The sequence below is a fragment of the Equus asinus genome, chromosome 24, assembly GCF_041296235.1.
Source record: "Equus asinus isolate D_3611 breed Donkey chromosome 24, EquAss-T2T_v2, whole genome shotgun sequence".
NCBI lineage: Eukaryota > Metazoa > Chordata > Mammalia > Perissodactyla > Equidae > Equus > Equus asinus.
Genome location: NC_091813.1, coordinates 16,288,459 through 16,314,711, shown reverse-complemented (window position 1 = coordinate 16,314,711; position 26,253 = coordinate 16,288,459). Strand labels below are relative to the sequence as shown.

The following is a 26,253-nucleotide window of genomic DNA, read 5'->3' as shown; positions in this document are numbered from 1 at the left end:
GACCTCTAAGCTTTTAACTGTTTCAGGCCTTGGATCTGGGGTTTTCCTCCGAGTACACCGCACTCTGATCTCCTTCCCAGCAGTTTAGGGTAACCCACCATTATTTCCTGATCTGGCTTAGCAGAATTAAGAAGGGAGGACTACTTTTCCCCAAGGCACATATTTTTTCCACTTGATCAACCAATTCTTCCTCGGAGGTTAAATTTAACTTTTGAAGAGCCATTTTCATAACAGTTTTTGTTCTTCTTGAGTAGAAAATGACAAATGTGCTACAAAGTCCTGCAGGGGTATTTCAGCACATTCTCCAGTAGATGACGTTTCCCCACGCAGTCAGGTCTGGCCCCTGGGAGTTGGTTGTCTTACTGGTAAACTCTCTACTTGGATTCACTTGGCTGACAGTCTGAGTACCCCGCTCATCCCCTCCCTCTCCGCTGGGCCTCAGCGACCTACAGAGCAGCCCGATTAGCGGTCTCTCTTCTAGACATACAGCACTGCACGACATCCCTTAAGGGCTCTGTTCTTCTAACCAAACTGCCCTTTCCATCATTCTGTCCCAGGAGCTCGGCCCCACCAATCTTACTCATATATTTATATACTAAAATAGCCTCTTTATTTTTCCTGTTCAGTGAATTGTCCGAGACTTTTAAGTATAATTTTCGACTTCGGGGAAACTAAAACTGTGGTTCTTTTTATGTCATATCTTACAGTCTTCAGAGATCATAGCTTTTTAAAGAAAAAATACTGAATTCATTTTGGTGATTTAAAACACGATATAATTTAGATAATTATTTTATCCTTTCAAATAAAACCTCCTACAATTAATTGGACTACTACTTTAAGCACAGGTTATTATGCTTAACGGATTGAGCTTTACGTGAACTTGAAACACCATTGTTTTCACCTGTCTCAGCAACGTCAAGGGAAAGGACTTGCTAAATGAGACCTTTGCTCCTAAGCTGCCAAGAGCTAAGACGCATACAAATTTTATGGCAAGTAATCTAAAACCCTTCTAAAAATGATTAACTGTTATTCTATCCAACAAGAAAACAAATACGACAGATCTATCTAATGAGTTAAGACACCAGATACTCGTCATGCAGTTTCAGTATCTAGTAACAAACCTCTAAACTTTAAAATTCTGTTTCACAACATCTAAGTCCTAGTAACACACTGTAGAAGGTTGACGTCCACTTTAAAGTCCATATGGAAGCACCAGTGTACACAATTACCAAGTAATGCGCGGGCAGACCACAGACTCTCACGTCTAGTTTTGGAGCTCAACCTGGCAGTCTCCAGAGACTGATTTTACATATCCCTAAGTTACTAGCACAACTTCTAAAAACAGACTTTTACATGGGGTGGGCGAACGAGCAAACGTCTGGACGCTCCGCCTCTAGAAAGTTGACAGATAGCAATCGAAATTTCTAATGTGAAAACGTGATTGACTTGAGTTGGCCCAAAGAACGAGTTATCTTTTCTATCAAAAATTGAGTGCACAATGTAACCATTAGAAATTAAAACAAAAACAAATCAGCGTTTCAAAGTGGTTTTTTCAGTACCTTCAAATTCTGACAAAATACAGTACATTAAAAAATGCCAATTTTGCTTACTGCTATTAGGTTTTTAAAAAAAACAATTTCTACTTTTTGTCCATATTTAGTAAATAATAAAATGAAACCCTTGCATTTTCACATCGGAGCTAATAGCTCCAGAGTATTCGTAAAAAAGAAATAATGCAATCTGAAATACAAAATGCTGATAGTTTGAAGTAAAAATCTATAATTGATAGCACTAGTAGTGATCTTCCTTAGGCTTACATTTTAATGTTCCCTTTAATGAGTGTGTATCAATTGATTTTTTTTGGTTATTGTTAACAACACCCCATCCACCCAAAACACACCCATGGACTTTATTACATTTAATAAAATTGCCTAAAATGGTGGTTGCAATGCCAAAGATGGCCAGATTAAAAATAAAATAATTGCTGATGACAAAAATGGCCTTCTTTTTATTTTCAACTACTTTTGTTATATGTGCATTTTAAAATTCATTATTTAAACAAAAAATTACTTTTAAAATATATATTTCAAGTCAAAGTTAATTTGAAAGAAATGTGTAACATTTCATTTGAAAAAAATAGTTTCAACAGATATATGCAAGATCCCTAAATGAGTTGTATCTGTCATCAAAACACCATATTTTGGTATTATTAAAGGGGAATCCAAGGTAGATTTTTCTGCATTATGCAACTGATTACATAGTACTTTTACACGTAAAAATAATTTACACTAGGAAACTCAAGCACAAAAAGTCTGATACTTTATCAAAATAACAAGAACAAAATAAGCAATGAAAAAATAGCAAAAGCCATTATAAAAGATAGTAAACTCCTATTTAAATTCCTGTGTTCCCACAGATTACAAACGTTTCTAAGTTCATCACGTCCCAAAGATGGCAGTGTACTTCAAGCTACGACACAGAAAAGCCACACGGGGTATCTGAAGTTCAAGCTGCGCTCGCCAGCACAGTTCTCACCTGAGTCTCTGACGTCTTCATAAACGGACCTGACAAACGTATGATAAAGGACAGTTCTTTAGTAGTATAATTCACGGTTATTTTTCTTTGAATTGCTCTTAATACTGTTTCTTCTTAAATATTCGTGTAAAATTATAACTATTTATTACAGTTTTGGGGTTCTCTGAACACATGGGAGTGCATGAACTAAAAAGCTGTTGTTTTATTTCCTGCTACACAAGCATATGAAGATGCCTTTCTTGTTCAAAATGCCTTAGATTTAATCTTATTTTCATATTTCAAGTTATTTTAGAACAAATGGAAAAGGTCAAATGATTATCACAGATGCTCAAACATTCCCATAAAATATATCACACCCACTACAGAATTTAATACAAGTTCACAAAGAATATCAAATTAATCATTTCCTCCTATAAATACTTTCTTTTTATTTATTTTGTGTTTAGAGGTTGCAGTTTTAAGTACTATTAACAGAAAATACATAACAAAAGCTTCCTAACAAGTGAAAAAAATAATTATAAATGCTGGAAAAATTGGCCTCATTAACATATTTACAGACTTTTACTTAATACATACTCCATTGGAAATTAATTATATGACATTTATACAAGCATTAACATTTCCAAATCACTCTGAGGAGAGAGCACTCCAGTTCTTTATTGTCTACACCCAAAGGTTCAAGTCAGTCAGTTTCTGAAGGCAATCCTGACAAGCATGAGAAACGGTCAATCTGAGGCGCTGCTGACATGCTGTTCTGTTCCTTCGCCCAAAGATGCTTCTGTCGAGTAAGTGTCCCTGTGCTTCTTTTTCTCTTTGCTCTGATCTTCCTGCAGCTTCAGAATTATGTTTCGGATTTCTTCCCTTTTTGTTCTCATTCTTGGGGGAGGAAACCAGTTTGCCAAATTCATAGGAAGTTCAAAATTGAGAATTGGATTCTGAAAATAAAAATATTAAAATACACACTAGAAAATTATAATAAATAATATTTTAGTTTCAATCACAAAAGCATTCTAGAGTTAAAAATGAAAAATCGATAAATATGTATTTATTATCTACCACATGCCAGGCCTTGTGCTAGGCACTGGAGATAGAAGATAGTTTCTGCCTACTGATCTTCTAGTCTAGATCAGGGGTCAGCAAACTGTGGCTCGTGGCCCAAATTCTGCCTACTACCTGTTTTCCTAAGTACGGCCTCATTGGAACCAGCCACATTAACACATTTACATGTTTTCTGTGGATGCTTTTCTGTTTTTCTTTTTGTTTGGTCTTTTAAAACTCTTATTTTTTTTCCTTTTTCTCCCAAAGCCCCCTGTACATAGTTGTGTATTTTTTAGTTGTGGGTCCTTCTAGTTGTGGCATGTGGGATGCCACCTCAGCATGGTTTGATGAGCGGTGCTGTGTCCGTGCCCAGGATTCGAACCGGTGAAACCCTGGGCCACTGAAGTGGAGCAGGGGAACTTAACCACTCGGCCACGGGGCTGGCCCCTCTGTGGATGCTTTCATGCCACAAAAGCAGAAAAGAGAATAGGAACAAAGACCGTATAGTTGCAAAGCCTAAAATATTTACTATCTGGCCCTTTATAAAAAAGTTTGCTGACCTTGGTCTAGATAGATAAATCAATAATTAAATCAATGCATATGACAAGTATTATAGCAGAAGTACAGAGTCCTATGAGAATACATATCTGGGGGCTTAACACAATTCCAAGAAGCGATGTTTAAGCCAAGGCCTGAAGAAGGAGTAGCAGTCAAGCTAAATAAGAATGAGAAAAGAAACAGGGAAGAGCATTCCAGGTAAGGAAACGCGTATCAAGGCCTAGAGACAAGAAAGAAGGTGACACAATATGAGAAAGTGAATGACATCCAGGCGGCTGGTATAGCGACTGCTACAGGGAGAAGGGTAGGAAACGGGGCGAGAAGCCTGGACAGTAGTTGGATCATGCAGGTCACGCGACGGATTTCTGTCTTTAATCCAAGAGCAACAGGAAGCTACTATAAGATTTAAAGCAGGAAAGTAACATGATTAGATGTAGGTTTTTGGAAAACAACTGTGAAAAACAGAAAGCAGGAGGGTTAGTTAGAGACTGGGGCAGCACTTTGGAAGAGCAAGGCCAGTGTACGGGACTTCGGGGTAAACAAGTGAACACATCTGACATGAAGTGACAGAATTCACAGGACTCAGTGGTACGCTGGGTGGGGGATGAAGAGGAAGGAGTCAAGACAACTGTAACGAATATCCAAGTGAGGTATGCATGGTACTGCACCTCCGAAGTCAAAGGAAGAGAGTGTGGTGAGGAAGGAATGGTCAGCAGTGGCAGATGATGCTCTCGGGCAGAAACAATTTCAGTATCAGGGGGAGATGAAGCCAGATTACAGATCTGAGAAGCAAGTAGGATTTGTGGAAATGGAGATAGTGAATATACATACTTCTCCAGAAAAATAGCTGTGAAGGTGAGAAAAGGGTAAAGAGGTGGACCGAGTCCTAGGAGAGGTTTCTTAAGGCAGAGAGCCAGCGGAGAGGGAGAGTTGGTCAGGGACAAGGAATGAGGTCAACAAGCTTTAGGTTTGACAAAGTATAGTCTTTTTATGCCTTAACAATTCTCCAATTTGGGAGTTTTTGCTCCCTGAAAGAATTTATGAAATGATAGTTTCCAAACTCTTTAAAATATTTGCTTATTGTGTTTTTTATGCTAATGTAAGGTCACGTACACAATTTTATTATTTATTATGTCAGATCCAACAAACTGAAACCCACCTCAAAAAAGCTCTCTACATACTGCAATACATACACACCACAGTCACTGAAGTTGTTCTGCTGGGGTACTTTCGGGTTAGAGCCTTTCATAACATCTTTGGAAAAACTCCTTTTGCTTCCTTTTTTAACTTCCCATTCCACCTCTAAATACCTGCAATAATGCAAACATAGCAAGAGTATACATATACATAGTCCCTTATTCGCACCAGAATACAAAGTACAAGATACAAGGTTTTAAACTTACTCTCTCAAAATTTTTACAACATTTGACCGAGAAGGGCCTCTGAGTGAGTCCATCAGGAGGATACAAGGTCTGCAGGATAGAAGTGGCCAAAGGTTAAGACTCTATAATGTTAAAAAGGCATAAAAAGATGTGTATAACAATAAAATTTAAAACCTTCAAAATTCCCTGTGTATGCCTCAGTAAAACGGCGGGGGGGGGGGAGGGGAATAAACTTTACAGACACATACACCCTAATAATACTGAAGTATCTATGGGTATATTAAATACCAAGTTATAGAATATTAATTTAACCATTTCTTAGTTATGAACGTATTTCACTAAAAGTTCTATAGCTGGTTCCTAAAAATACTTCAAAATTTAGTAAAAAGTCAAAACAATTTTGAAAATTGGAACATCCCTATATTCCAAAGTCAACAAAAGTAAGACCATGCACAAGCAGAAGAAACATAATCCCATTTTTAACCAAAACTTACTACAGATAAGAGAACAGGTAATCAGCACATAAAAGGACTAGTTTAGAATCCACTGTATTTTGCAAGATTCCACTTTAGAACACTCAACATAAATAACACTCAACCTTCAAAATTTTGCTGTAAACCCAAGTAAGTGAGGAGGTCTAATGCCGTGCAGAAAGTCCTGGAATGTTAAAAATCTGGATTCTTCCTGGCTAAAATCTTATGGGATTTGGAGCACAGGTCCTAACTACTCTAGGTCTCTACATTTTCCTTTATAAATGAAGTTTGCTTTTCAAAGCTATTAATGGAGTTTCAGCTAACATTTTCTACAAAGAAGTCAAAAGAGATGAAATCTAGAAATAGTAATACTTCATCACCTAAGGAGTTTGGAGCCCCTGGGAAGCCCTCAAATGATGCGCCTCTGAGAAGCAAAAAGACTCCCCTCACTGCGCTTCCCATCTGGAGCTTGTCCCTCAGGACACCTGAGTCACTCCAGTCTTCACACAGTCTCTCGGACCCAGCGGAGAAGCTGATCTCCATGTTACTGATCTGAACGACAGTTCTTCGTCCCTTTCTGCTCCAAATCGCCATCTATCCAAAGGAACAGTGGCTCTCTCTGGAAATGGCTGTGCGCACAAACATGGAAAACGGGCAAACAGAGGACCGAAATGATTACCCTTTCTCCCCAACTTGATCCCTGGACACTGAGCATGACAAAACCCAGTTTTCCTCACTGACCCTGACAGCCTTTGTGACTTTTGCTTAAGTCCTTGTTTAAACAAAAACTGTCTGGTCTTGTTTCATTCTATGAAGGTACGTAATTGAAAATTATCATGTAGTGTGCAAGACACATAGTTAATGCTTACTGTTTACAGATCGTAGGCTTTAAGTGCCACTGTCCTATTTCTGAACTGCAGCTGTCATCGGCAAGGAACCCGTCGTCACTGCTATCATCCTATAAGAGATATCCCACTGTTAGTGCTGGAAACATGCAATAACTAATAACCTGACAAAACAGTACTATTGAGGAACAAATAGGCAAAATTTTTTTTTTCTATTTAGGTGATCAGATACTAAAAAATGTGGTATGTCACTTGAGTCCAATTATCTAGTGCCACAACACGGACATTTTAATGAAAAGAAACTACCAATCAGAGGTCTATGAAAAATTGTTACATCTATTTTTCAACCTAAAACAAACTTTAAAGAGTAAATATATTATGACTGTTTCTTCTCCAGTCAAACACTACTACTCTGATTTCCGGTAATGTTACAAAAATTTAGTCTGTTGGCTAAGATAACTTAATCGCTTTTCACAATAGGACATGAAAAGACTTATTTTATTATTCTTTTACATAAATAAATTTTTCAAATCAGGAATATTTAAAGAGTTTCTGGAAACACTGTTTTCCTTGACAAAACCGTATATCCACTTCAGTTGGGAGAAGATAGCATAACGACACTGTGTTATTCTGCAGACCATCCCAAATGTAAAACAAGTCTCTCTCTGTTCCTTTTTTTAAAAATATTTTATTTTTCCTTTTTCTCCCAAAGCCCCCCAGTACATAGGTGTGTATTTTTAGTTGTGGGTCCTTCTAGTTGTGCTATGTGGGATGCTGCCTCAGCAGGGCCTGATGAATGGTGCCATGTCCGCGCCCAGGATTCAAACAGGTGAAACCCTGGGCCGCAGAAACGGAGCACGTGAACTTAACCATTCGGCCCCCTCTTTCGTTTCTTTAAGAAAGCTTCTGGCAGCCTTATGAATGACATAATTTAACAGCAGGAATAATAATAATGATGATGGTAACACAAAGAGTAGCTACTTCACATAACTGCTATTATGGCCAAGGGAGTATAACAGGTGCCCACTATGACCTTCAACGTAATCCAGCTACAGGCCTGCATGTGTTGGAGAGGAAACTGTTATTTCACAGCTACACGTGGTAGACCAAGGGACATCACAAAAAACGGCTTTTGTTCACAAGAGGATTAAGCAAGAAGGAAAAATGGTGCAGTACAAAGCTATCTTCATTACTAGATAAATTAAGTGTGTCCTAACCACTAAAAGAAGGTCAGAGAATTAAAGAAATGGCATGCTGTAAGGATTTTTATCAACTTTTCTCTCAATATAAGGCCCTCTTTAACTGAAGTTACAAAATATTTTTAAAAATACACTTTATTCTTGGTGTTAGAAGGTTTAGTAGAGCAAGTGAGACACTAAGAAAACGTTAGAATTGACCTATATATACATATACATATATATATTTTTTTGGTGAGGAAGATTGGCCCTGAGCTAACATCTGTGCCAATCTTCCTCTTTTTTTGTATGTGGGATGCTGTCGCAGCATGGCTTGATGAGGGGTGTAGGTCCACACCTTGGATCTGAACCTGAGAACCCTGGGCCACTGAAGTGGAGCGTGCAAACTCAACCTCTATACCACCAGGCCAACCCTAATCTTTATTAGTTTTAACTAAATATTATCTGCTCCTGCCATGATACATATACATTAAATTAGACGAAACAAAGGAATCACTGGAAAAGCAGAAAAAAATAATATAATTTTTCTGTGCTCATGCACTACACAACTGAAAATTTCAGTATTTGTGTCTTAAATCTTAAGTGAGACAAAAGTTAAGTACGGCCCATAAATACTTGAAAAGAGGAAGAGAAAGGAGTAGGGATGGTGACTGGGTTGGGGTGGGAGAATTAATTTTATATTAAAACTTTCTGATGTGGGTAATATTAGTTCACATGGGTAAAAAAATAAACAATAAAGGAAATAAAATAAAACCAAACAGCCCTAATACATTTATCCTGGCAACTTCTGAACTGAAAACTGAATTTGCATTTTGAGATGAGATCTAAATCTAGAAGGCATGAGTTCTGGTTGAAGGAACTGCCTATAGGACTCGAAAGAAAAATTTCTAAGTAGATGCAACCTTAGACCTTTTTGCCAAGCATTAATTTTCACCTGGTTGTCCTGATCTTCTGAGAAGTCGATGAGTCCATCTTCAAGCATCTTACCACCTTCAGCTGACTCATCGCTATAGTTCAGTCTGATTTTGCTTAAGCCGTCTGTATTGATAAGAAACATTACATAATAAAAAAGAACAGGCATATAACTTATAGTGTATGATGTTATGCTAGTAGTTGATAATTAATGATGTAATTAAGGATACAAAATTTGCCTTAGCGTGTAATATCACAGATATAAAATACTTTTCATAGCCCTGGACTGACATGTCAGTTACAAAGCTGTTTCTATTACTCAGACCCTAAAATTAATTAAAATTATAACCACTAGATATTAATTATCTGATTAAATATATGTATATTTAAATACATATATGTATGTATATATATAAACAAATGTTTTTGTGCTAGGTATGCCTGATATCCTTAATAATAGAAGCTATAATAGTCTGAAAATAACCTAAATGTCCAGTAACAGGAATAGTTAGCAAATTGTAGAACATCAAATATTGTACTTTTTAAAAATTAAAATTGTGAATATATGGAAAATTGTACAATAGAAGGTAAAAAAAGAAACGATTAAAATTAAGTAAAATAGGCTTGCTTTTGGACAAATAAAAAAATACAAAAATGAAAATCATCATGACGTTAGGACAGTAGTTATGGAAGAGTTCCCCAACTGTTTATTTCTCCTTCATGTTTGGTTATATTTGTAGACTTTTCAATAACATAAAACAACACAAGCCAAATGTAGGTGCTGGTAGTATGAAAATAAATGACTCATAAGAAAAATTTGAAATGGATACTTCTAAATGTTCACTTCAACAATCTAAATCCTTAAAAATCAATTATTTTTAATTGATTTATTAGCCAAAAAAAGCTAATCACAAAAAAATGTTTCAAAGAAACAGAAGATTTACATGAAAATAATGAAAACTGACTCAGGGACTTTAATACCAAAATACTAATATTATTTACTATAGAGCATACCATTTCCAAGTTTTGTGGGTTTTTTTTTTTTTTTTTTTTTTGGTGAGGAAGATTGGCCCTGAGCTAAGATCTGTTGCCGATCTTCCTCCTTTTTTTCTCCCCCATCCTCAAAGCCCCAGTACATAGTTGTGTATATATCCTAGTTGTAAGTCATTCCAGTTCTTCTAAGTGGGATGCCACCATAGCATGGCTTGAAAAGCAGTGTGTAGGTCCGTGCCCAGGATTCCAACTGGTGAATCCTGGGCCGCGAAAGCAGAGCACACGAACTTAACCACTATGTTACTGGGCCAGTCCCCCATTTCCAAGTTTGAGAAAGCAGGACTTCAAGGTACTTTAGAAAGGATAAAATTATTTTGGCCTAAGTTATTAAAAAACAATTAAGACTATTAATATAAGCAAGATGGGATGAGAAGACAGAAAAATAAAACGTGTTCCTGAAAAGACATATATATGAATTTTAAATGGATCAGAAGCATGCTATTTAAAATAACTAATAAAGCACCATGGTAAATCCTTTTGTTATGCAAAGAATAACCTTTTATCTTTTCCAAAAATTTGTATTTTTATGTTTGAAGCTAAAACACCTATATTTGAATGAAATTTGTTCAAATCCTCAGGCAATTCAGAATTAGTCAATCACAATCAAGTTATTCTAGCAGCAAGTTATTCCTATTTACAAAAACTGTCATATCAATATGAAGCTTGTACAATTTAAACTATATGTGCATTTCAAAAAAGGGAGAAAAATAATTTAAATAGTGTAGTCAATTCCTTCAATTATTTCATTCAGTAAACAAATGTGCTGGTGTAAACGGAGAGCTGATAACTCAATCAGCTGTCCTCTTAATTAGCCCCAGTTCCTGAGAGGTTTTCCTACAGTGAGATCATCTGAAGATGCTGAGTATAATTATAGAGTTTAAACGTACAGGTTTTTCATGTTCCACACAAAACAACTATTTCATATTTCATATGGTGCCCAACTGAAAAAATAGCAAATGAAAGTAGTGACGCCACACATTATTATTTTCCTACGGCTGACCTTAAAAACCTAATCCCTGTGATAAGATACAATTCCACTTATTTACTGCAGCATGTTACCTGGCATCAGTAGTCAACATGTGACCGGATGTGTTCAGTGGTTAAAATTATGTTAAAACTGTCTAAAATGCTTCATTTAAATCCTGTCAACTATGCTCCTAGACTAAATAGAAATCCATCACAAACATTTCTACCAGCTCTTCTTAGCCTGCGTTTTAACACGTCCTCATTTTCTCTGGGACAGACTGCTCGACCATCCTCCCTGAGGTGGTGGAGGCGCCTCTGGAGGGCACTCTTATTTAATGTCCTTTTGGATGAATGACCCCTTGGAAACATCTAATACAAGCTACGGGACCTCACTCCTGAAAGATGCACAGACCCACTGCAGAGCACCACTTTTCAAACTGTGGGACACTGTTGTCACTGGATTCAGACAAGCATTAAAAAGAACGGAAAATATCAGTGTATCGCACACAGTAAAGGTAAACTAATTGCCTTTAAGCAAGATACGGCTGATATGGTTACACATACAGTAAAAACAAAACAAAAGCAGAACTATAATAAAAAAGAATAAACAGAATAAACAGATATTAAAAAGGCAAACTACACGAAACAGATTATTCTCTACTTTGATCTCCACTGGGATTTGTGAGGATATTTACTCAAACTTAACTGGCTACTACTCAACTGGAACATTAATTTGTAAGAGAGGACCACTAGGAATTTCTGGGGTTTGTGTAGATGGAGCCCTAGGCTTTGTCTCATTGCTGTGTTTTAAATCATGCACTTTAATTCATTTTCAATCTGAATTCACTTTAAAGTGTATGAGATTACTGATAAAAGGGAACTTGAAAAAAATAGTTCTGTGGAGATATAATTCACATATCTTACAATTCATCCATTTACAGTGTACAATTCAGTGGATTTTGGTTTATTTACACATATGTGCAACCATCACTAGAGTCAATTTACAAACATTTTCAAATTTTAAACTTCAAAAAGAAAGCCTGTGCCCTCAGCTAGCAGCCCTCTTCCCACACTCCTGTCCTCCTCCCACAGTGGCTAAGCAGTCACTAACCAGTTCTAGAGATTTCCCTGTTTGGGAGATTTCATACAAATGGAATCATACAATATGTGGTCTTTTGTGACTACGTGTAGCATCCTGTTTTCAAGGTACATCTATGTTGTAGCATGTATCAGTATTTCATTTCTTTCTATGGTTTAATAATATTCCACTGGATGGATACACCACACTTTGATTATCCATTATCAGTTGATGAACATTTGGGTTGTTTCTGCCTTTTGGCTATTATGAATAATGATGCTATAAACACTCATGTCCAAGTTTTTGTGTGGACATGTGTATATATCTAGGAGTGGAATTGCTGGGTCTTATGGTAACTCTATGTTTAACTTTTTGAGGAAGCGTCAAACTGTTTTCCAAAGCAGCTGCACCATTTTATATTTCTGTTAATAATAAACGAGGGTTCTGTTTTCTCCACATCCTCGCCAACACTTGATGGTATCTGACTTTTGATTCTAGCCATGCTAGTACAGTATGGCAAGGTATCTCACTGTGGTTTTGATTTACATTTCCTTTACGACCAATGATTTCCAACATCTTCTCATGTGCTGACTGGCAGGACTTTGTTTTAAAGGGACTAAGAAACAGTGCACACTGCCTTGAAGGCTTATTAGTCTTCAGAGTGCCCAAAATGGTAATTAATCTCTAATGTGGCTTTTCACTCCCTTTTTAACTTTTTTCTACTCAAGTATTAAAATGCTAAAACTGAAAAAAAAATTACAGGCAGTACTTGGTGGTTACCTACTTTGCCTATCTTCATGCCATTTCCTGCCTGATGAAAGAGCGGAAAGTGAGCTGGAAAAGGCAGTATTTATCTGCTTGGCTTTTGATGCACTTTTTTGCCATATCTGCTAAATTTCCCCTTTCTGCCTCTCATCTTATACCTCCCAAAGGGTACAAAGACCAACACTCTAGGGCTAATGTCAAGCTTTGTGCAGCTCCGTGTCAAACAAATAAAAAATATTTTTGTAAGATCTCAGCAAGAGCTTTCTGACTTACTAAATTAACATAAGTTGGTAGAGTACCAAGAGTATGTTCAGCGTTCACTACTTGTGATACATTCTTTCTGAATTCACATAATTTCTTCTATGCTTTATACTGACTTTTTTCCTCCAATGAAAATGTATTAGATTTATTCACTGTTTAGTAAGTTTGTGAGGTACATACTATAGCACATTATGGAGTAGACTATTTTACTTTTGGGTTTGAGAGGAAATTGCACAATTGATTTGATATGAAATTTAAGTCTTTGAATAGAAACCTGAGATTTCTATAACAAGTGCTAGAAATATGGAACTGATTCAAGGAAAAAAACCAATTTATTAGAACTGAAGAGAAATAAAAAGAGGCTGGGCCAGTGCCCCTCCTCCCATTAAAAACCAGGAAGGAGAGTCAGGGATAAGGAACTAACCTTTAATTGGGATGTCAACAACTATTTTGGAGGAGAAAGCTTTAATTTCTGCCACCGGCCACTCGATCTCAAGTTGCCCATTTGTAAGTTGAGAAGACTGAACTAACTGGCCTGAGAGATTTAAGACTGTGCAACTACTGTTTATGCTGAATACAGTAAATTTCCTATAAAATAAAAATAAATCCAAGTTCCTATAAATGGAAAATGTCGACCTTGTACTACAATTTTAAAACTGCACTCTCTGTAGCGGTGAGGGGAGGAGGTGACTGCAAAGGGGGCACAAAGGAGTCTTTTGGAACGATGGGAGGGTTTAAATTTTGATTATTGTAGTGACTACACGACTGTATACATTTACCAAAGCTCACTGAGCGAAACTTATAAAGTAAGTGAATGGTACTCTAAGTAAATCATACCTGAATAAACCTGACTTCAAAAAAAGTACATCCTGAAATCTTAGTCCTGTTTATAAAAAATCCAATTTATTCTGAATTCCTTGATTCTTTCAAAACATTAAGAAACATACCTGTATGGTGCATAGAACTTAAATATTCATTCTGTAGGTCATTCTCACTTTTAGTCCTATCAACAACTTTCTGGCATGCAGATTCTCCTTTATTCGATTCTTCATTTTCACTTGCAGTATGAGTTATTTTTTTCAGACTACATTTCACACTGCATATGTTTCTCCGACAACGAGGGTCACTTTCCTCCTGTTCAGCACTTGGATCAATTACAGCTACACAATGCTTTCTGTTTAGCATCTTCTTAATTACAGGCTTGGCAGAAGAGTTTTGTGAACAACTGTCCATTTCACTGGCTGAAGGAGAAGAAATACAACTGTCCTCTACAGTTGAACATTTTTGCATGACTGTATTTTCATGGTAATGAGGATTAGGTTCATACTTTGGTTTTTCCAAACCAGGGAAACAAACAACAGCCAAAAACCAGTGTGCACTGTAAAAAACAAATGAAACTACTGAATATATTATTAGAAAAGTTTATTATATTTGGCAATAAATATCAATTGAAATGTTTTCTTCTAAAGCTTTTGTGAACAAATTTATTAAGAATGCCCAATTTTTTCCATTCTCAAATTAATCCACTATATGATCATTGATTCATTAACAGAATACAATGTCTATTCAAAAAAATAATTTTTGTTAGAATTATGTAGCCTGCATTCACTTTTGCAAACAATCCTTTGAACTTTTTCTTGCTTGTGGAATGAAAAAGTCATTGTTTTCAGGTAATTTAACAAAATGTTAATTGCATCACTGCAATTCATCATTCCCATTTACCTTCTCTTTGCCCTATTTATGTCAAAGGCTAGAAAACTAGCCTCAAGATGAAAATGTCTTCAGAAGTCTAATTAGATTGTATAATTTTGAACAGTTTCTAAAATGTTGCACATACATAGCTTTTTAAAAACTTTTACTATGTCTGTGTTTTTCTTATTAATAAGGGAGGAAATGCTTAATATTGAAAATATTAAATAATTCTTTGTCTTATGCTATATTGAAATGTAAATACACTAAAATGAAATAACATATCTAATCTAACCATTATTACAAAACTTCAAGTACTAGTAGAGTTTCAGCTATCAAGTGGGTCTCATGATACAGGTGAATTCAGGTATCACAATCCCCAACAGTAGGATACAAGCCACGAGTAAAAAGCTGTATAGCTAACGTTGGCTAATATTCATTAACCCAATGAAGAATTTTATTGAGGGCTTACTATTTGCTAGGTACAGCGTTATGTGCTGGGATACAATAAACAGGCTATAGATGCCAGAGAATTATTACTTAAACACAATATTTGTTATATAGTAGGGTGTTCAACAGATATTTGCTGAATGAAATAATGAATATCTTGACATGGAGATAAGTTATTCTATATTCTCATTTCTGCAAAATGTTAAATTACCTCAAGATAATACTAAGAAACAGCACTGTCTCTTCATCAGACAGCGTAAGCAGAAAGGTCACAGAGGCTGGTTCCATCCTCAGTATTGGAAAGGCCAGATGGAGGAATGCTTCTCTCCTGTTCTTAATTATTAATTTTCAGTGTCCTATGGACTTGGGTCAGGCTAGGGCAGTAGAAAGAGCAGCACACCAACTTCCTCACTCCATCAATTCTAAGACAGCTGATTTTAAGTCACATCTCAATTTCAGAAATGTTAAAATGTGAAAAAATGTGTTTTTAAATTGCTTAAATATGCTATAATGCAGTGATTCCCAAGCTAAAGCTATAACCTAAGTCTATTACAGTTTTAAACATTTCTTAGTTATGACAATATGGATAAGCCATACATTTTCTATTGCCTGACCTAATAACTAGGAAAAACTCTTTCTTCACCTAGCTGAAAGGAGAAAGCTGAACCAGACACCTGAGGTCACTTCCAACTTCTAAGAGCCAAAGCTGTGCTTTTATGATCTCTTTTAATACCAGCCACATTGACCTTAAATACCAGTGGGGGAAGAGGCTAAGACAGGTAATGTCACTTATCTTAAATTGGATTAGATACAAATGTTAAATTTCTCCTCCTTGTCACTTACTGTGACAATTTTCAACAGGTAGCTTATAAATTTTTAAGTTTAAAGAAATTAACACCAAGAAAATTAAAAATAAAATAGATGATAAATATATATCAGCTTATCTAACATAATTAGTGTATATAAATATTTGTGACTTTACCTCCTCAGAAACAAAACAAAAAAACTAACGAGCCCTTATGATTTGGAGGCTGTTCTTCCATCTACAAATGGCACCGTACTCTTGAAGGGTCCTTTACTGACTCCACACCTTGGTTCATTCTCTACCATTCACCGAGGTGACTGGAAGCATAGACTGCAGCTTCCATCCACATCAGATACAGTGACTCTACTGCTAAATTGTGTGCACCTCAAATTATATTTGTTTTATATTTTTACAATTCATTTCTAACAGAGGGCTTTTGACATATAGCCTCCCTTTTACCTAGTAGGCAGCTCACATGTTACTGTATATGACAAATTAGTGTCAAGAAACCTTACTTTGAGAATGAAGAAATTAAAGATTAGTTCTAAACTTGATTATGATACTATGTTTGACTTAAAAATTACACAGCTTTGAAGAAGTTGGGCTTTATAGCCATAACCAATGTTTTGACCTAGCCTACCTGTCTTTGGCTGGGCTAATTAGAGAGCACAGGTCTTATGATTAAAGCATGATTTTAAAGAAATAGAGTTTGATTATACTATAGAGTGAATTTGTTTTTCATAGTGAGAAAAAAACAAAACAAAACACAACCAGAAACTAGCCTGGCACATCTACGCTTACCAGACATAAACAGTCTCACAGAATACCAACCTTCGACACGGTTACTCTGCAACCATGATAAAACGAGACAAAGCAAGCTATTTCATAATTTGATTAAGCAGAGACAAATATAAGCTCACCATGCAACCCCCAAAATACCCAATATCTCCCTTTTTTGCTAAATGAGTCAATGCTATTTTACCCAAATAAACTACAGCTTCCTTAGACCTTCCCCCAAAACACCAAACCAAAGCCCCAATTCTGTTATAGGCTCTTTCAAACACACTTTTACTAAAAGGCTCCATGGCTGCTCATGGTATGTACTCTCCCTTGATGCAAGGAATAAACCCAAGCTGTCCAACTACTGGTGTATTCCTAGGAGCCTTTGGCTGGAGGGCATAGGAAAACAAAAAAATGAAATAAAAAACTCTCAAGTTTAAATTGTACAATAATGTTATCCTACACATCAATGCATCTCTAGTCATTGGAGCAGAATATAACAAAAAATGTTTAAGCCCTCCCACTTTACTCAGAAAATAGCTTCAAGTAGTCAGCATGGTTTTCAGCTTGAGCAAATGGCATAAATCCAGCCATCTTTTCTTCTTTTCGGTTAAGAGCTAAAGTGTGTTTTAAACTAAAGATTCAAATTCTTCTATGTGACCTAATCATCTTTCTGTATAAAGTAGCCTTTTCTATATGGTGTTTGCTAGACCACAAGCACCATTTTTGTAAACTGAGATAATTCCACATTGACCAATATAACGAAGTTAGAAAGATCTCGTCTAGCGTTTGCAAAATTCATTATCTTACATGATTCTCTGGAAAACTGAACTTTCATAAAATAAGCAGTATAACTATAGATATATCCAACAAATTTCAGGGAGGAATTTAAAAATGGATGAATTCATCATTATAAACATGTTTTCTAAAAACTGCCATCACATTTACATGAAGGAAAGTTTTACTCACGCTTCATTAAGGGGTACAAAAATAAAATCCTTCTCAAAAATATCTACATGCCGAGTCCATGTTTTTACTCTCCCATGTCGCTTTTGCTGTATTCTGTAAGACAAGACACAAACTATCAAGCTTTTGACATGTTTCTAGTGCTTCGGCTTATATGCAGCAATTCATAAATTATGAAGATTAAGATGTTAACAGATCAAATAGTTGTATAAGATAATTTAACAAGTTGGAGAAAGAAAACTGAACATCTGAGATGGAGCTAGCAAGGCATGAAACTGTCTGTCATTGATTCTGGAAGAAGGAGATGTTCAACTCCTGCTACTACATAGTAGGGTGGACCAGTGCTACTGTTTTTATCATTGCAGAACTGGTCCTAGTGACTATATTGAGAAGCGGACCACACCACGACCTACGGTAACTGAGAAGAGGGCAAGAAAAGTAAGCATTATCTCACAGTGGATGAAGCAGGACAGACCAAGCACCGGCCAAAACCAGTCACTATCAACTCTAATATGCAAAATTAGAATCACTGAAATAGTAGAAAATATTATTTATACTATGCACAGCAGCCATCAATTTAAGACATTTAACAGCACTTATGACAAAAAATGTACTAACTCTGTGTACATTTATCAGCAAGTATTAGAGCTGAATGCCATCACTATGTGGAGAAGAATTATAAACAAAATAACTCAGGCCTAAAATGTAGAACAGTACTTCCTTCACTTGTCTGAGGAGAATCACCCAAAGAACTTATTAAAAGTACAGATTCATAGGTTCCTCTCTTAGACATTACGGATGGAACATCTAGGGTAAAACAGAGCAATCTGTATTTAATAAGTATCCACGTAATTTTTTCTTTAACTATCCTGCATATTTGGGAAATACTGATCTAGGTATCACATCTAAAACCTTTATGAATTACAGGTGTTCTTGAGGCTTTATAATATTATGGATTATTTTGATTTTGCTAATTGATAATAGAATTAAATGATGCTTCCTCAATACAAATAAAGTAATTTTTTACTAAGTTAAACATGAATGACTTACTACATCTGTTAAATATTTTCAAAGAGCTTGACTTACGATAGATTAGATGTTTCATGAAGATTTCTCCTCTCTCTCTGATTAAGGCGTTTATAGAAAAAAGAACTGAATATATGAATCCGGTCAGCTTCTTCCTTCTTCAGTTTTTCAAGCACCAAATATCTATTTTATAAAAAATAATTCCAATGTAATGAATTCAACAGTTTACTTTATACTAAAAAGAGTCAAGCAGTGATCAAATATCTATTTAACCACCATCACTCTCTATTTCGTACAACTGAAAGCAGTTACTAGCAAAGTTTACTTCATATTCTAGACCATAACTACCAGATTATTCTCAAGTAATGAAAAGGGAGACCTGAGGGTAAAACTATGATTTGAAGATCTAACATTTTAAAACAAGGGCACATCACGAATGTTCACAGTAACATTATTTATAATAGCCACAAAGTGGAAATGACAGAAATACTCATCAACTGATGAATGGAAAAATAAAATGTGATATATCCATACAATGGAATATTCTTCAGCAATAAAAAGAAATGAAGTACCGACGTATGCTGTAACATAGAAGGACCTCGGAAACACTATGCTAAGTGAGAGAAGCTAGTCACAAAGCAGCACACATTGTATGACTTCATGCATATGAAATGCTCAGCATACGCAAATTCACAGGGACAGAGAGGACAAGGGGGCTGCCTAGAGCTGAGAGTGGGGCTGGAGGGAGACAGGGAGTCACTGCTAATGGGTACTGGGCTTCTTTTGGGGATGAAAATGTTCTAATATAGATTGCGGTGATGCTCACACAACCATCTGAATATAGTGAAAACCCTAAAAACGTACACTTTAGATGAGTGAATTGTATGGGATGTGCATAATATCTCGATAAAGCCATTATCTTTATGTACTGTTTATTTTGTTTTAAACAGTTCACTTAATAAACCGTGAAGACCTAGCCATATACTATTTTTTATAACAACAGAAAATAGAAAGGACTTTTATAGCAGTGCGGTAGCAACAATGACCCTTTAAAGTGATAAAGTGACGTCAGTTCTAGTTTTTCCTTGCCTTAGTTGTTTTTTCTGCAGGTCTGTATCAAAACAAATAGCAATCGTTCCTTTATATCACAACGGGAAATGATGCTATTTTAATATAATTGTTTACATTCCAAAATCCCTCAAAGAAGCTAGGCAAATTATAGCTTATGACCACATTCATTTTATTAAAATGAGGGTAGTCTGAAAGCCCTGTGAAATCTTACATGAAACAGCAAATGTCCCAGAGGGCACTTATTTGACCTGTCACTTTTATCATAATATTTGATAATTCTAAAGCTCAAATTCTGATGAAAAGGACATAACTTACAGATTTCTTGCTTTAGAGCAACTCACTGTGCCCCTACAAAAGATATTATAAGACAGTGAATCAGCTCATGACACAGTTTAAATCAATTGGCGAATTCTACAATAATAAACTCAAAACAGAGCATGTAGTGAACTAGATTTGAGTTTAGGGGCTATTACCATAATGGGTGAACCATGCAGCTCTTTCCAGCCTAAATTACAATGGCTACTTTGTAAAACCGAATTGAATAAACAAAGGGATAATTCAATTTAAAAAAGAAAAGTTATTTGTGATTTAAGAAAACTATTTCATTCATATGTAAACAAATCCATGCCTTTAAAAATAACTAGTTTTGTCTTTCTGCCCTGATATACATCCAAAAGAATTTCTGTGACTATATAATTCTGAGTTTTTTTATGTATGTGTGTTAGAACTATTCACTTTAATCAGAACAGCCATGTCTTTTATTTTAGAATTAAAGGGAAACTTTATTACAAAAAACTTGGGAATTTCTTCCTTTTGGGCGCATTTTTTTCTTTCAGCGTATAAATCATTTAAATATTGAATGTCACGGTGAAGCTGTTCACTTGCTATTTCACAAAGTGGACAATTTAACAATCACATCATGACTTCTTTAATGGTAGGATGAAGTTAAAATATGAATACGGTTCATCTGCAACTCTATGTGACTTTGAAAGCACTTTTTATTAATCGAATTCCTTTCTCCTCTGCACTTTATTGACACTCTCTAGATGCAGCGCCCTTCTGCCTCTTGTAATATTGGCAAAGTTTGCTTGTTTCTCATTTGTAGAGCTGGAAACAGGGAAGAATGAGCAGCTCTGGCAGCAGCCCAACTGCTTATGTTAATAGTGAAGTTTAAAAAGAAGTTTCCTCCTTTCAATTCACTTCTAAGAGTGTCATGAGACAAACATGAACAGATTCTCAAAAAGTCAAGGATTTTGTTAGGTTCTCTTTATTATCTGGGACACTGATTTGTATCAGAAAAGGCAGAACTTGTAGATAATCTAAGTTTACTGTATGAAATTTGTTTTAAAGTGTAACTATAAAGTCTAAGGGCCCTCTTGAAAATATGAAGAATTTCAAGAATATAAACAAATGACTGTAAAATCTCTACTATAATGTAAAAAGTGCAGATTAAATATGAAATAGAATAAACTAAAATGTAAACGAAATAGAGGAGTTCTACTTATTTTTAAGTTCTACTCACGTGCTTTCAAACCAAAAACCATTTTAAACATAAAGACTTTAATAGCTTAAAAGTAAAGGGGTAAAAAGATATATACCACGAAAACATAAACCAAAAGAAAGCTATAGTAGTTATATTCATTTTGAACAAAGTAGGCATATGAATAAGGAAGATTACCAAGGACAAAAAGGGACATTACATAGTGATAAAGGGGTCAATTTTTGAAGAAGACATAAATGTGTATGTGCCCAACAACAGAGTTTCAAAACACATTAGGCAAAAACTGATAGATTTGAAAAGAGAAATAGACTATCTATAAATATAGTTGGAGATCAACAGCCTTCTCAATAACTGATAAGAACAAGTAGGCAGAAAATCAGGGAGGACAAAGATGACCTGAAGAGCACTATCAAACAGCCATCCTAATGGATATGAGATGATATCTCACTGTGGTTATAATTAATAATTTTGAGGATCTTTGCATATGCTTATTGGTCATTTGTATGAGATAGCATCTTCTGAAGTAGCTATCAAGAACTTTGGTTGGGGGCCAACCCCATGGCCGAGTGGTTGTGTTCGCGCGCTCCGCTTTGACAGTCCAGGTCCTGGGTGTGGACCTAGCACTGCTCATCAGGCCATGCTGAGGTGGCATCCCACATAGCAGGATCTACAACTAGAATATACAACTATGTACTGGGGGGCTTTGGGGAGAAGAAGGAAAAAAGCACTTTGCCTGAACTTGTCCTTGAATGTACCTGTTAGGTCTCAAAGGGGTCTACATCTGCAGAACAAGGCATTTAAAATCCAGGGCGGTTTCTCTTACTAGCAGATCTATGACACATTTATAACTTACCGAAACTTATTCCATTACCATCAAATCTTCAAAAGGAAAAAGAGTGCCTTTGAAAAGGGGGTAAAGCGATCATAAAAAGGAACATAACATTACCCCCGATGTTAAGTAGATCCTGCTGGTTGATGGTGTTGTTGAGTTCTTCCATTATCCTTGCTGATTTTGTTTAGTTGTTCTTTCAATTGTTGAGAGAGGGGAATTGAAGTCTCCAGCTACATTTGTAGATTTTTGTTTCTCCTTTTAGATGTATCAGTTTTTGCTTCACATATTTTGTAGCTCTGTTGTATGGCACACACTCATTTAGGATTGCTAAGTCTTCTTGATGGATTCACTCCTTTATCATTATATAATGTCCCTCTCTATCCCTGGTAATTGTTTTTGCTCTTAAGTTTACTTTATCTGATGTTAATGTAGTAACTCCTGCTTTCTTCTAATATTTGCATGGTATATCTTTTTCCTTTTCAACTTAAATAATCATTATCTTTGAAGTGAGTTTTTTGTAGACAGGCCACAGTTTAATCCACTCTGCCAATCTTGGTCTTTTAATTGATATATTTAGTGCACGTGAATTGAATGTAGTTAGTAATGTGTTCTATCTTCTCGTTCACTGATTCTTTCCTCTGTCCTCTCTATTCTGCTGTTCAGCTTATTCAGTACAGTTTTTGTTACTCTAGTTTTAGTTCTAGAATTTCCATTTCTTTCTTTATATCTTTCTTTTCCTTCATAAATTTCACACGTGTTCATAATTTTTCATCAAAGAATTTTTATGATGGATGCTTTAAAATCTTTGTCAGGTAATTCTAGTATCTGTGCCATCTCTGTTTTGACAGTCTAATTGTCTTTTCTCATCCAGTTTGAGATCTCTCCAGTCCTTAGTGAGAGAAGTAATTTTCAATAAAAATCTGGAAATTTTGAGTATTATAAGACTCTGAATCTTATTTAATTCTTGTTTTTTAGCAGGCATCCTCCAGCATCACACTCCGGTGGGTGAATTGGGTGCCACCTCATTACTGTCATGTGGGGGTGGAAGTTCAGGTTCTCTACTAGACCACCACCACCATGGGGGAGCTCTGTGTTACTCACAGATGAAGGCAGAAGGCTCCCTCATTATCCTCCAGGAACTGGGGTGCAAGTCTGGCTTTATACTTGATCCTAATTAGCTTAGAGTCACTGTAACCTCAATGTTTTTCTTAGCCCTTATCTGCCTTGACCTCTGCTGTACTGATACCACTGAACGTATCTTCCTTTAATAGCTTTCACTTCCCTTCAATTTCATGATATTACTCTTTCTGGATTTCTCTCCTTACCTTTCAAATACTTTCAGAATTTATTCATGGGAGCCTCTTTCCTCCCTGTCTGTCAAAATTTACTCTCCACGTTCTTTACTTATAGCTGTTTTCCTCATTTTATAACCCTATCTAAGCAATTTCATCCATTCTCATAATTACACTACCACTTGCAAAGCATAGCCTCCCATGTCTCCAGGCCAGAACTCAACTGACCACAGAACCACAAATTCTACCATCTACTAGCACTGTCCCTTTTGCTGTATCACAGACATCTAAAAGGGAAATCTCCCCCCTCCACCCAAACTTGTTCTTCTGCATTCAGTGCTTCAGTTAGTGGCAAAATCATTTAGCAGGTCTCACTAGTCAGAAAACTATGAGTTAACTGGCATCCATTTCTCTCCTTAATATCCATTCAATAGGTCCTGGAGTTGTGCTAAGCAACTCTACCTCCTAAAACATTTCATTATTTCCTCTTCACTCCAACTAAAATGCCTTAATTAGACTTCCTATATCACCTTAATTACATTTCCTTAAATCATCTCTCATCTAGACATTTGCAATGAACATGGTAGTCAAATGATCCTAAGGAAACTCAACTATGATATTGCTGCTCTGATCAAAACTTATCATTCTTTTTCTTTTCCTTTTTTTGGTGAGGAAGAGTGGCCCTACTTAACATCTGGGCCAATCTTCCTCCACTTTATATGTGGGATGTCACCACAGCATGGCTTGATAAGTGGTGTGCAGGTCCACACCCGGGATGCAAACCCATGAACCTTGGGCCATCAAAGCGGAGCATGTGAACTTAACCAGCACTAGGCTGGGCCCAAAACCTACCATACTTTATAACAATGTTTTCTTTTCCCAAACTGTGGGTTGCAACCATTTGTAGGCTATACAATCAATTCAGTAGCTTTTGACAATCAGATTTTTCTAAAAAATTCTCTCACAAAATACATTTGAATAACTAGAAAATATTAGAGAGCACTGGACACATTGATAGTTAAGTTCTGTTTTGTTTCATACACACATCCATTTTATATCACAAACCAGTAACCACATACAAATTTATACATGTATAAACACACTGCACATACAAGTATACGTGCGTGAATACTGGGTCACGACGTAAGCTCTTCCAGGAAAGCTTCTTGGTCCCTCATATTTCCCAACCCCCAAAAGAATGAAGCATTCTTTTTCTGTTGTGTCTTCTGTCAATGCTTTAATCCCATATTTGTGTTCCCTACAAGACTATAAACTTCTAACATAGTACTTGGCACATAGCTGGCACTTGGTGAGCATTTATTGAAGGAAGTGAGTGAAATCATGCTTTTGTGCTTGCTCCACAAATTATTACCCAACCTAGGGTAGTAACAATTTTTTAAAGGCTTAAAACGCTGTAACGATAACAACATAATAAGCTATCAGTTATGAACAGTTTGCACGTGCCAAGTATTTTTCCTAGCACTTGACATGTATTACTTTACTTAATTCCCACAACTCTTTTAGATATTATTATTATTCTCATTTTTAAAATAAGGGAACAAAGGTACAGACATTAAATAACTTCCAAAATGTCATACAGTAAGTGGCAGTGATGGAATTCAAAATCCAAACAGTTTTGACTCTAGAAAACAAAGATCTACATTATAGAATGTTGAAGATTTGCTAAAAGGTTAGCAGAAAATTAGCTTACTTCAAATAGAAGTCTATAATAACATCATTTAAAAATTCTCCTTCACTTAGACAGTGCAGGTCCTCATTGGTAACAGAGATGCCTCCCTTAGCTGGAGGTGGTGGATATACTATCAATCTGCAACAAAACAAAAAAACACGCAAATAAAAAATACATATCCTTACATAAAAAACTGAAATGTAATAAAACAGAGAAGAAATTTAAGGGTGTTGCAAATGAAAAGGAATTTTCTCACTTTTCTACAGGACCCATGAAGATGGTGTGACTTTCTCCAGTTTCTTCATCATCATCAAAAAACTGGAATTCTTGTTTGTTTTTAAGTTGTATTTTAGATTCAAGGGACACCTGGTAAAGAAAATTATAAATTTTCAAAGTCAATTGGGAAAATTTTCAATAAAAAGAGTGAGTACAAGGCAAAAACGCTTTTCAATTAAAAAGGATTAAATATGAATCTAAAATGTATGCATGATTTTTAACAATTAAAAATAAAGAGGGGGAGCTGGTCCTGTGGCCTAATGGTTGAGCTCAGCACGCTCCACTTTGGTGGCCCAGGTTTGGTTCCCAGGTTCAGACCTACACCACTAGTCTGCCATGCTGTGGCAGCGACCTGCCCACAAAATAGAGGCAGACTGGCACAGATGTTCACTTAGGGTGAATCTTCCTCAGCAAAAAATAAAAAAGAAAATAAATAAAATAAACAGGCAAAAGTATGGTCCACTTTCTTTTTATCTGTAGCTTCTAGCACAGTGAAACTTCCAAATTTCATAATAATGATTTTTCTGGCATCCTGTCTCGAAGATCTCTACCATCCTATTAGATCATGTTGGTAAAATCCAAAGAACAGATGTACTGATTTTTTAATTCAGGCAGTGGAGGCCTACCTAGGTTCAGTGGCTAGGCAATCCATGGGATAAGGGAGCAGAGGGTCAGGGAACACAGTCCAATGAGCCTCAGTCCTCCAGAATTAAGGAGTCCTTAAAGGAAGAGCCTTCCATTGAAATCTGAGTCCATTACAGCTGCTTTACGGCTCCAGCTGCTCTTTTCTTCCTCTGGAATTATCTCCTAAAG

General features: G+C 36.1%; 1 protein-coding gene across 5 annotated transcripts in view; it reads right to left on the bottom strand.

Moving 5' to 3' along the window:
- Nucleotides 1-2,306: 2,306 nt before the first annotated feature.
- The window catches only part of SENP6 (SUMO specific peptidase 6), a 115,965-nt gene continuing 92,018 nt past the window's right edge, over nt 2,307-26,253 (bottom strand). For all 5 annotated transcript variants that reach the window (XM_044757561.2, XM_044757562.2, XM_070496670.1 and 2 more), the window contains 10 exons: nt 25,421-25,530; nt 25,186-25,302; nt 18,839-18,961; nt 17,756-17,848; nt 14,010-14,440; nt 8,962-9,065; nt 6,856-6,944; nt 5,535-5,603; nt 5,291-5,441; nt 2,307-3,470 (listed from right to left, as the gene is read on the bottom strand). In XM_044757561.2, coding sequence (XP_044613496.2) covers nt 3,261-3,470; nt 5,291-5,441; nt 5,535-5,603; nt 6,856-6,944; nt 8,962-9,065; nt 14,010-14,440; nt 17,756-17,848; nt 18,839-18,961; nt 25,186-25,302; nt 25,421-25,530 — 1,497 coding nt within the window. In that variant the 3' untranslated portion in view covers nt 2,307-3,260. The remainder of the gene's footprint in view (nt 3,471-5,290; nt 5,442-5,534; nt 5,604-6,855; nt 6,945-8,961; nt 9,066-14,009; nt 14,441-17,755; nt 17,849-18,838; nt 18,962-25,185; nt 25,303-25,420; nt 25,531-26,253) is intronic.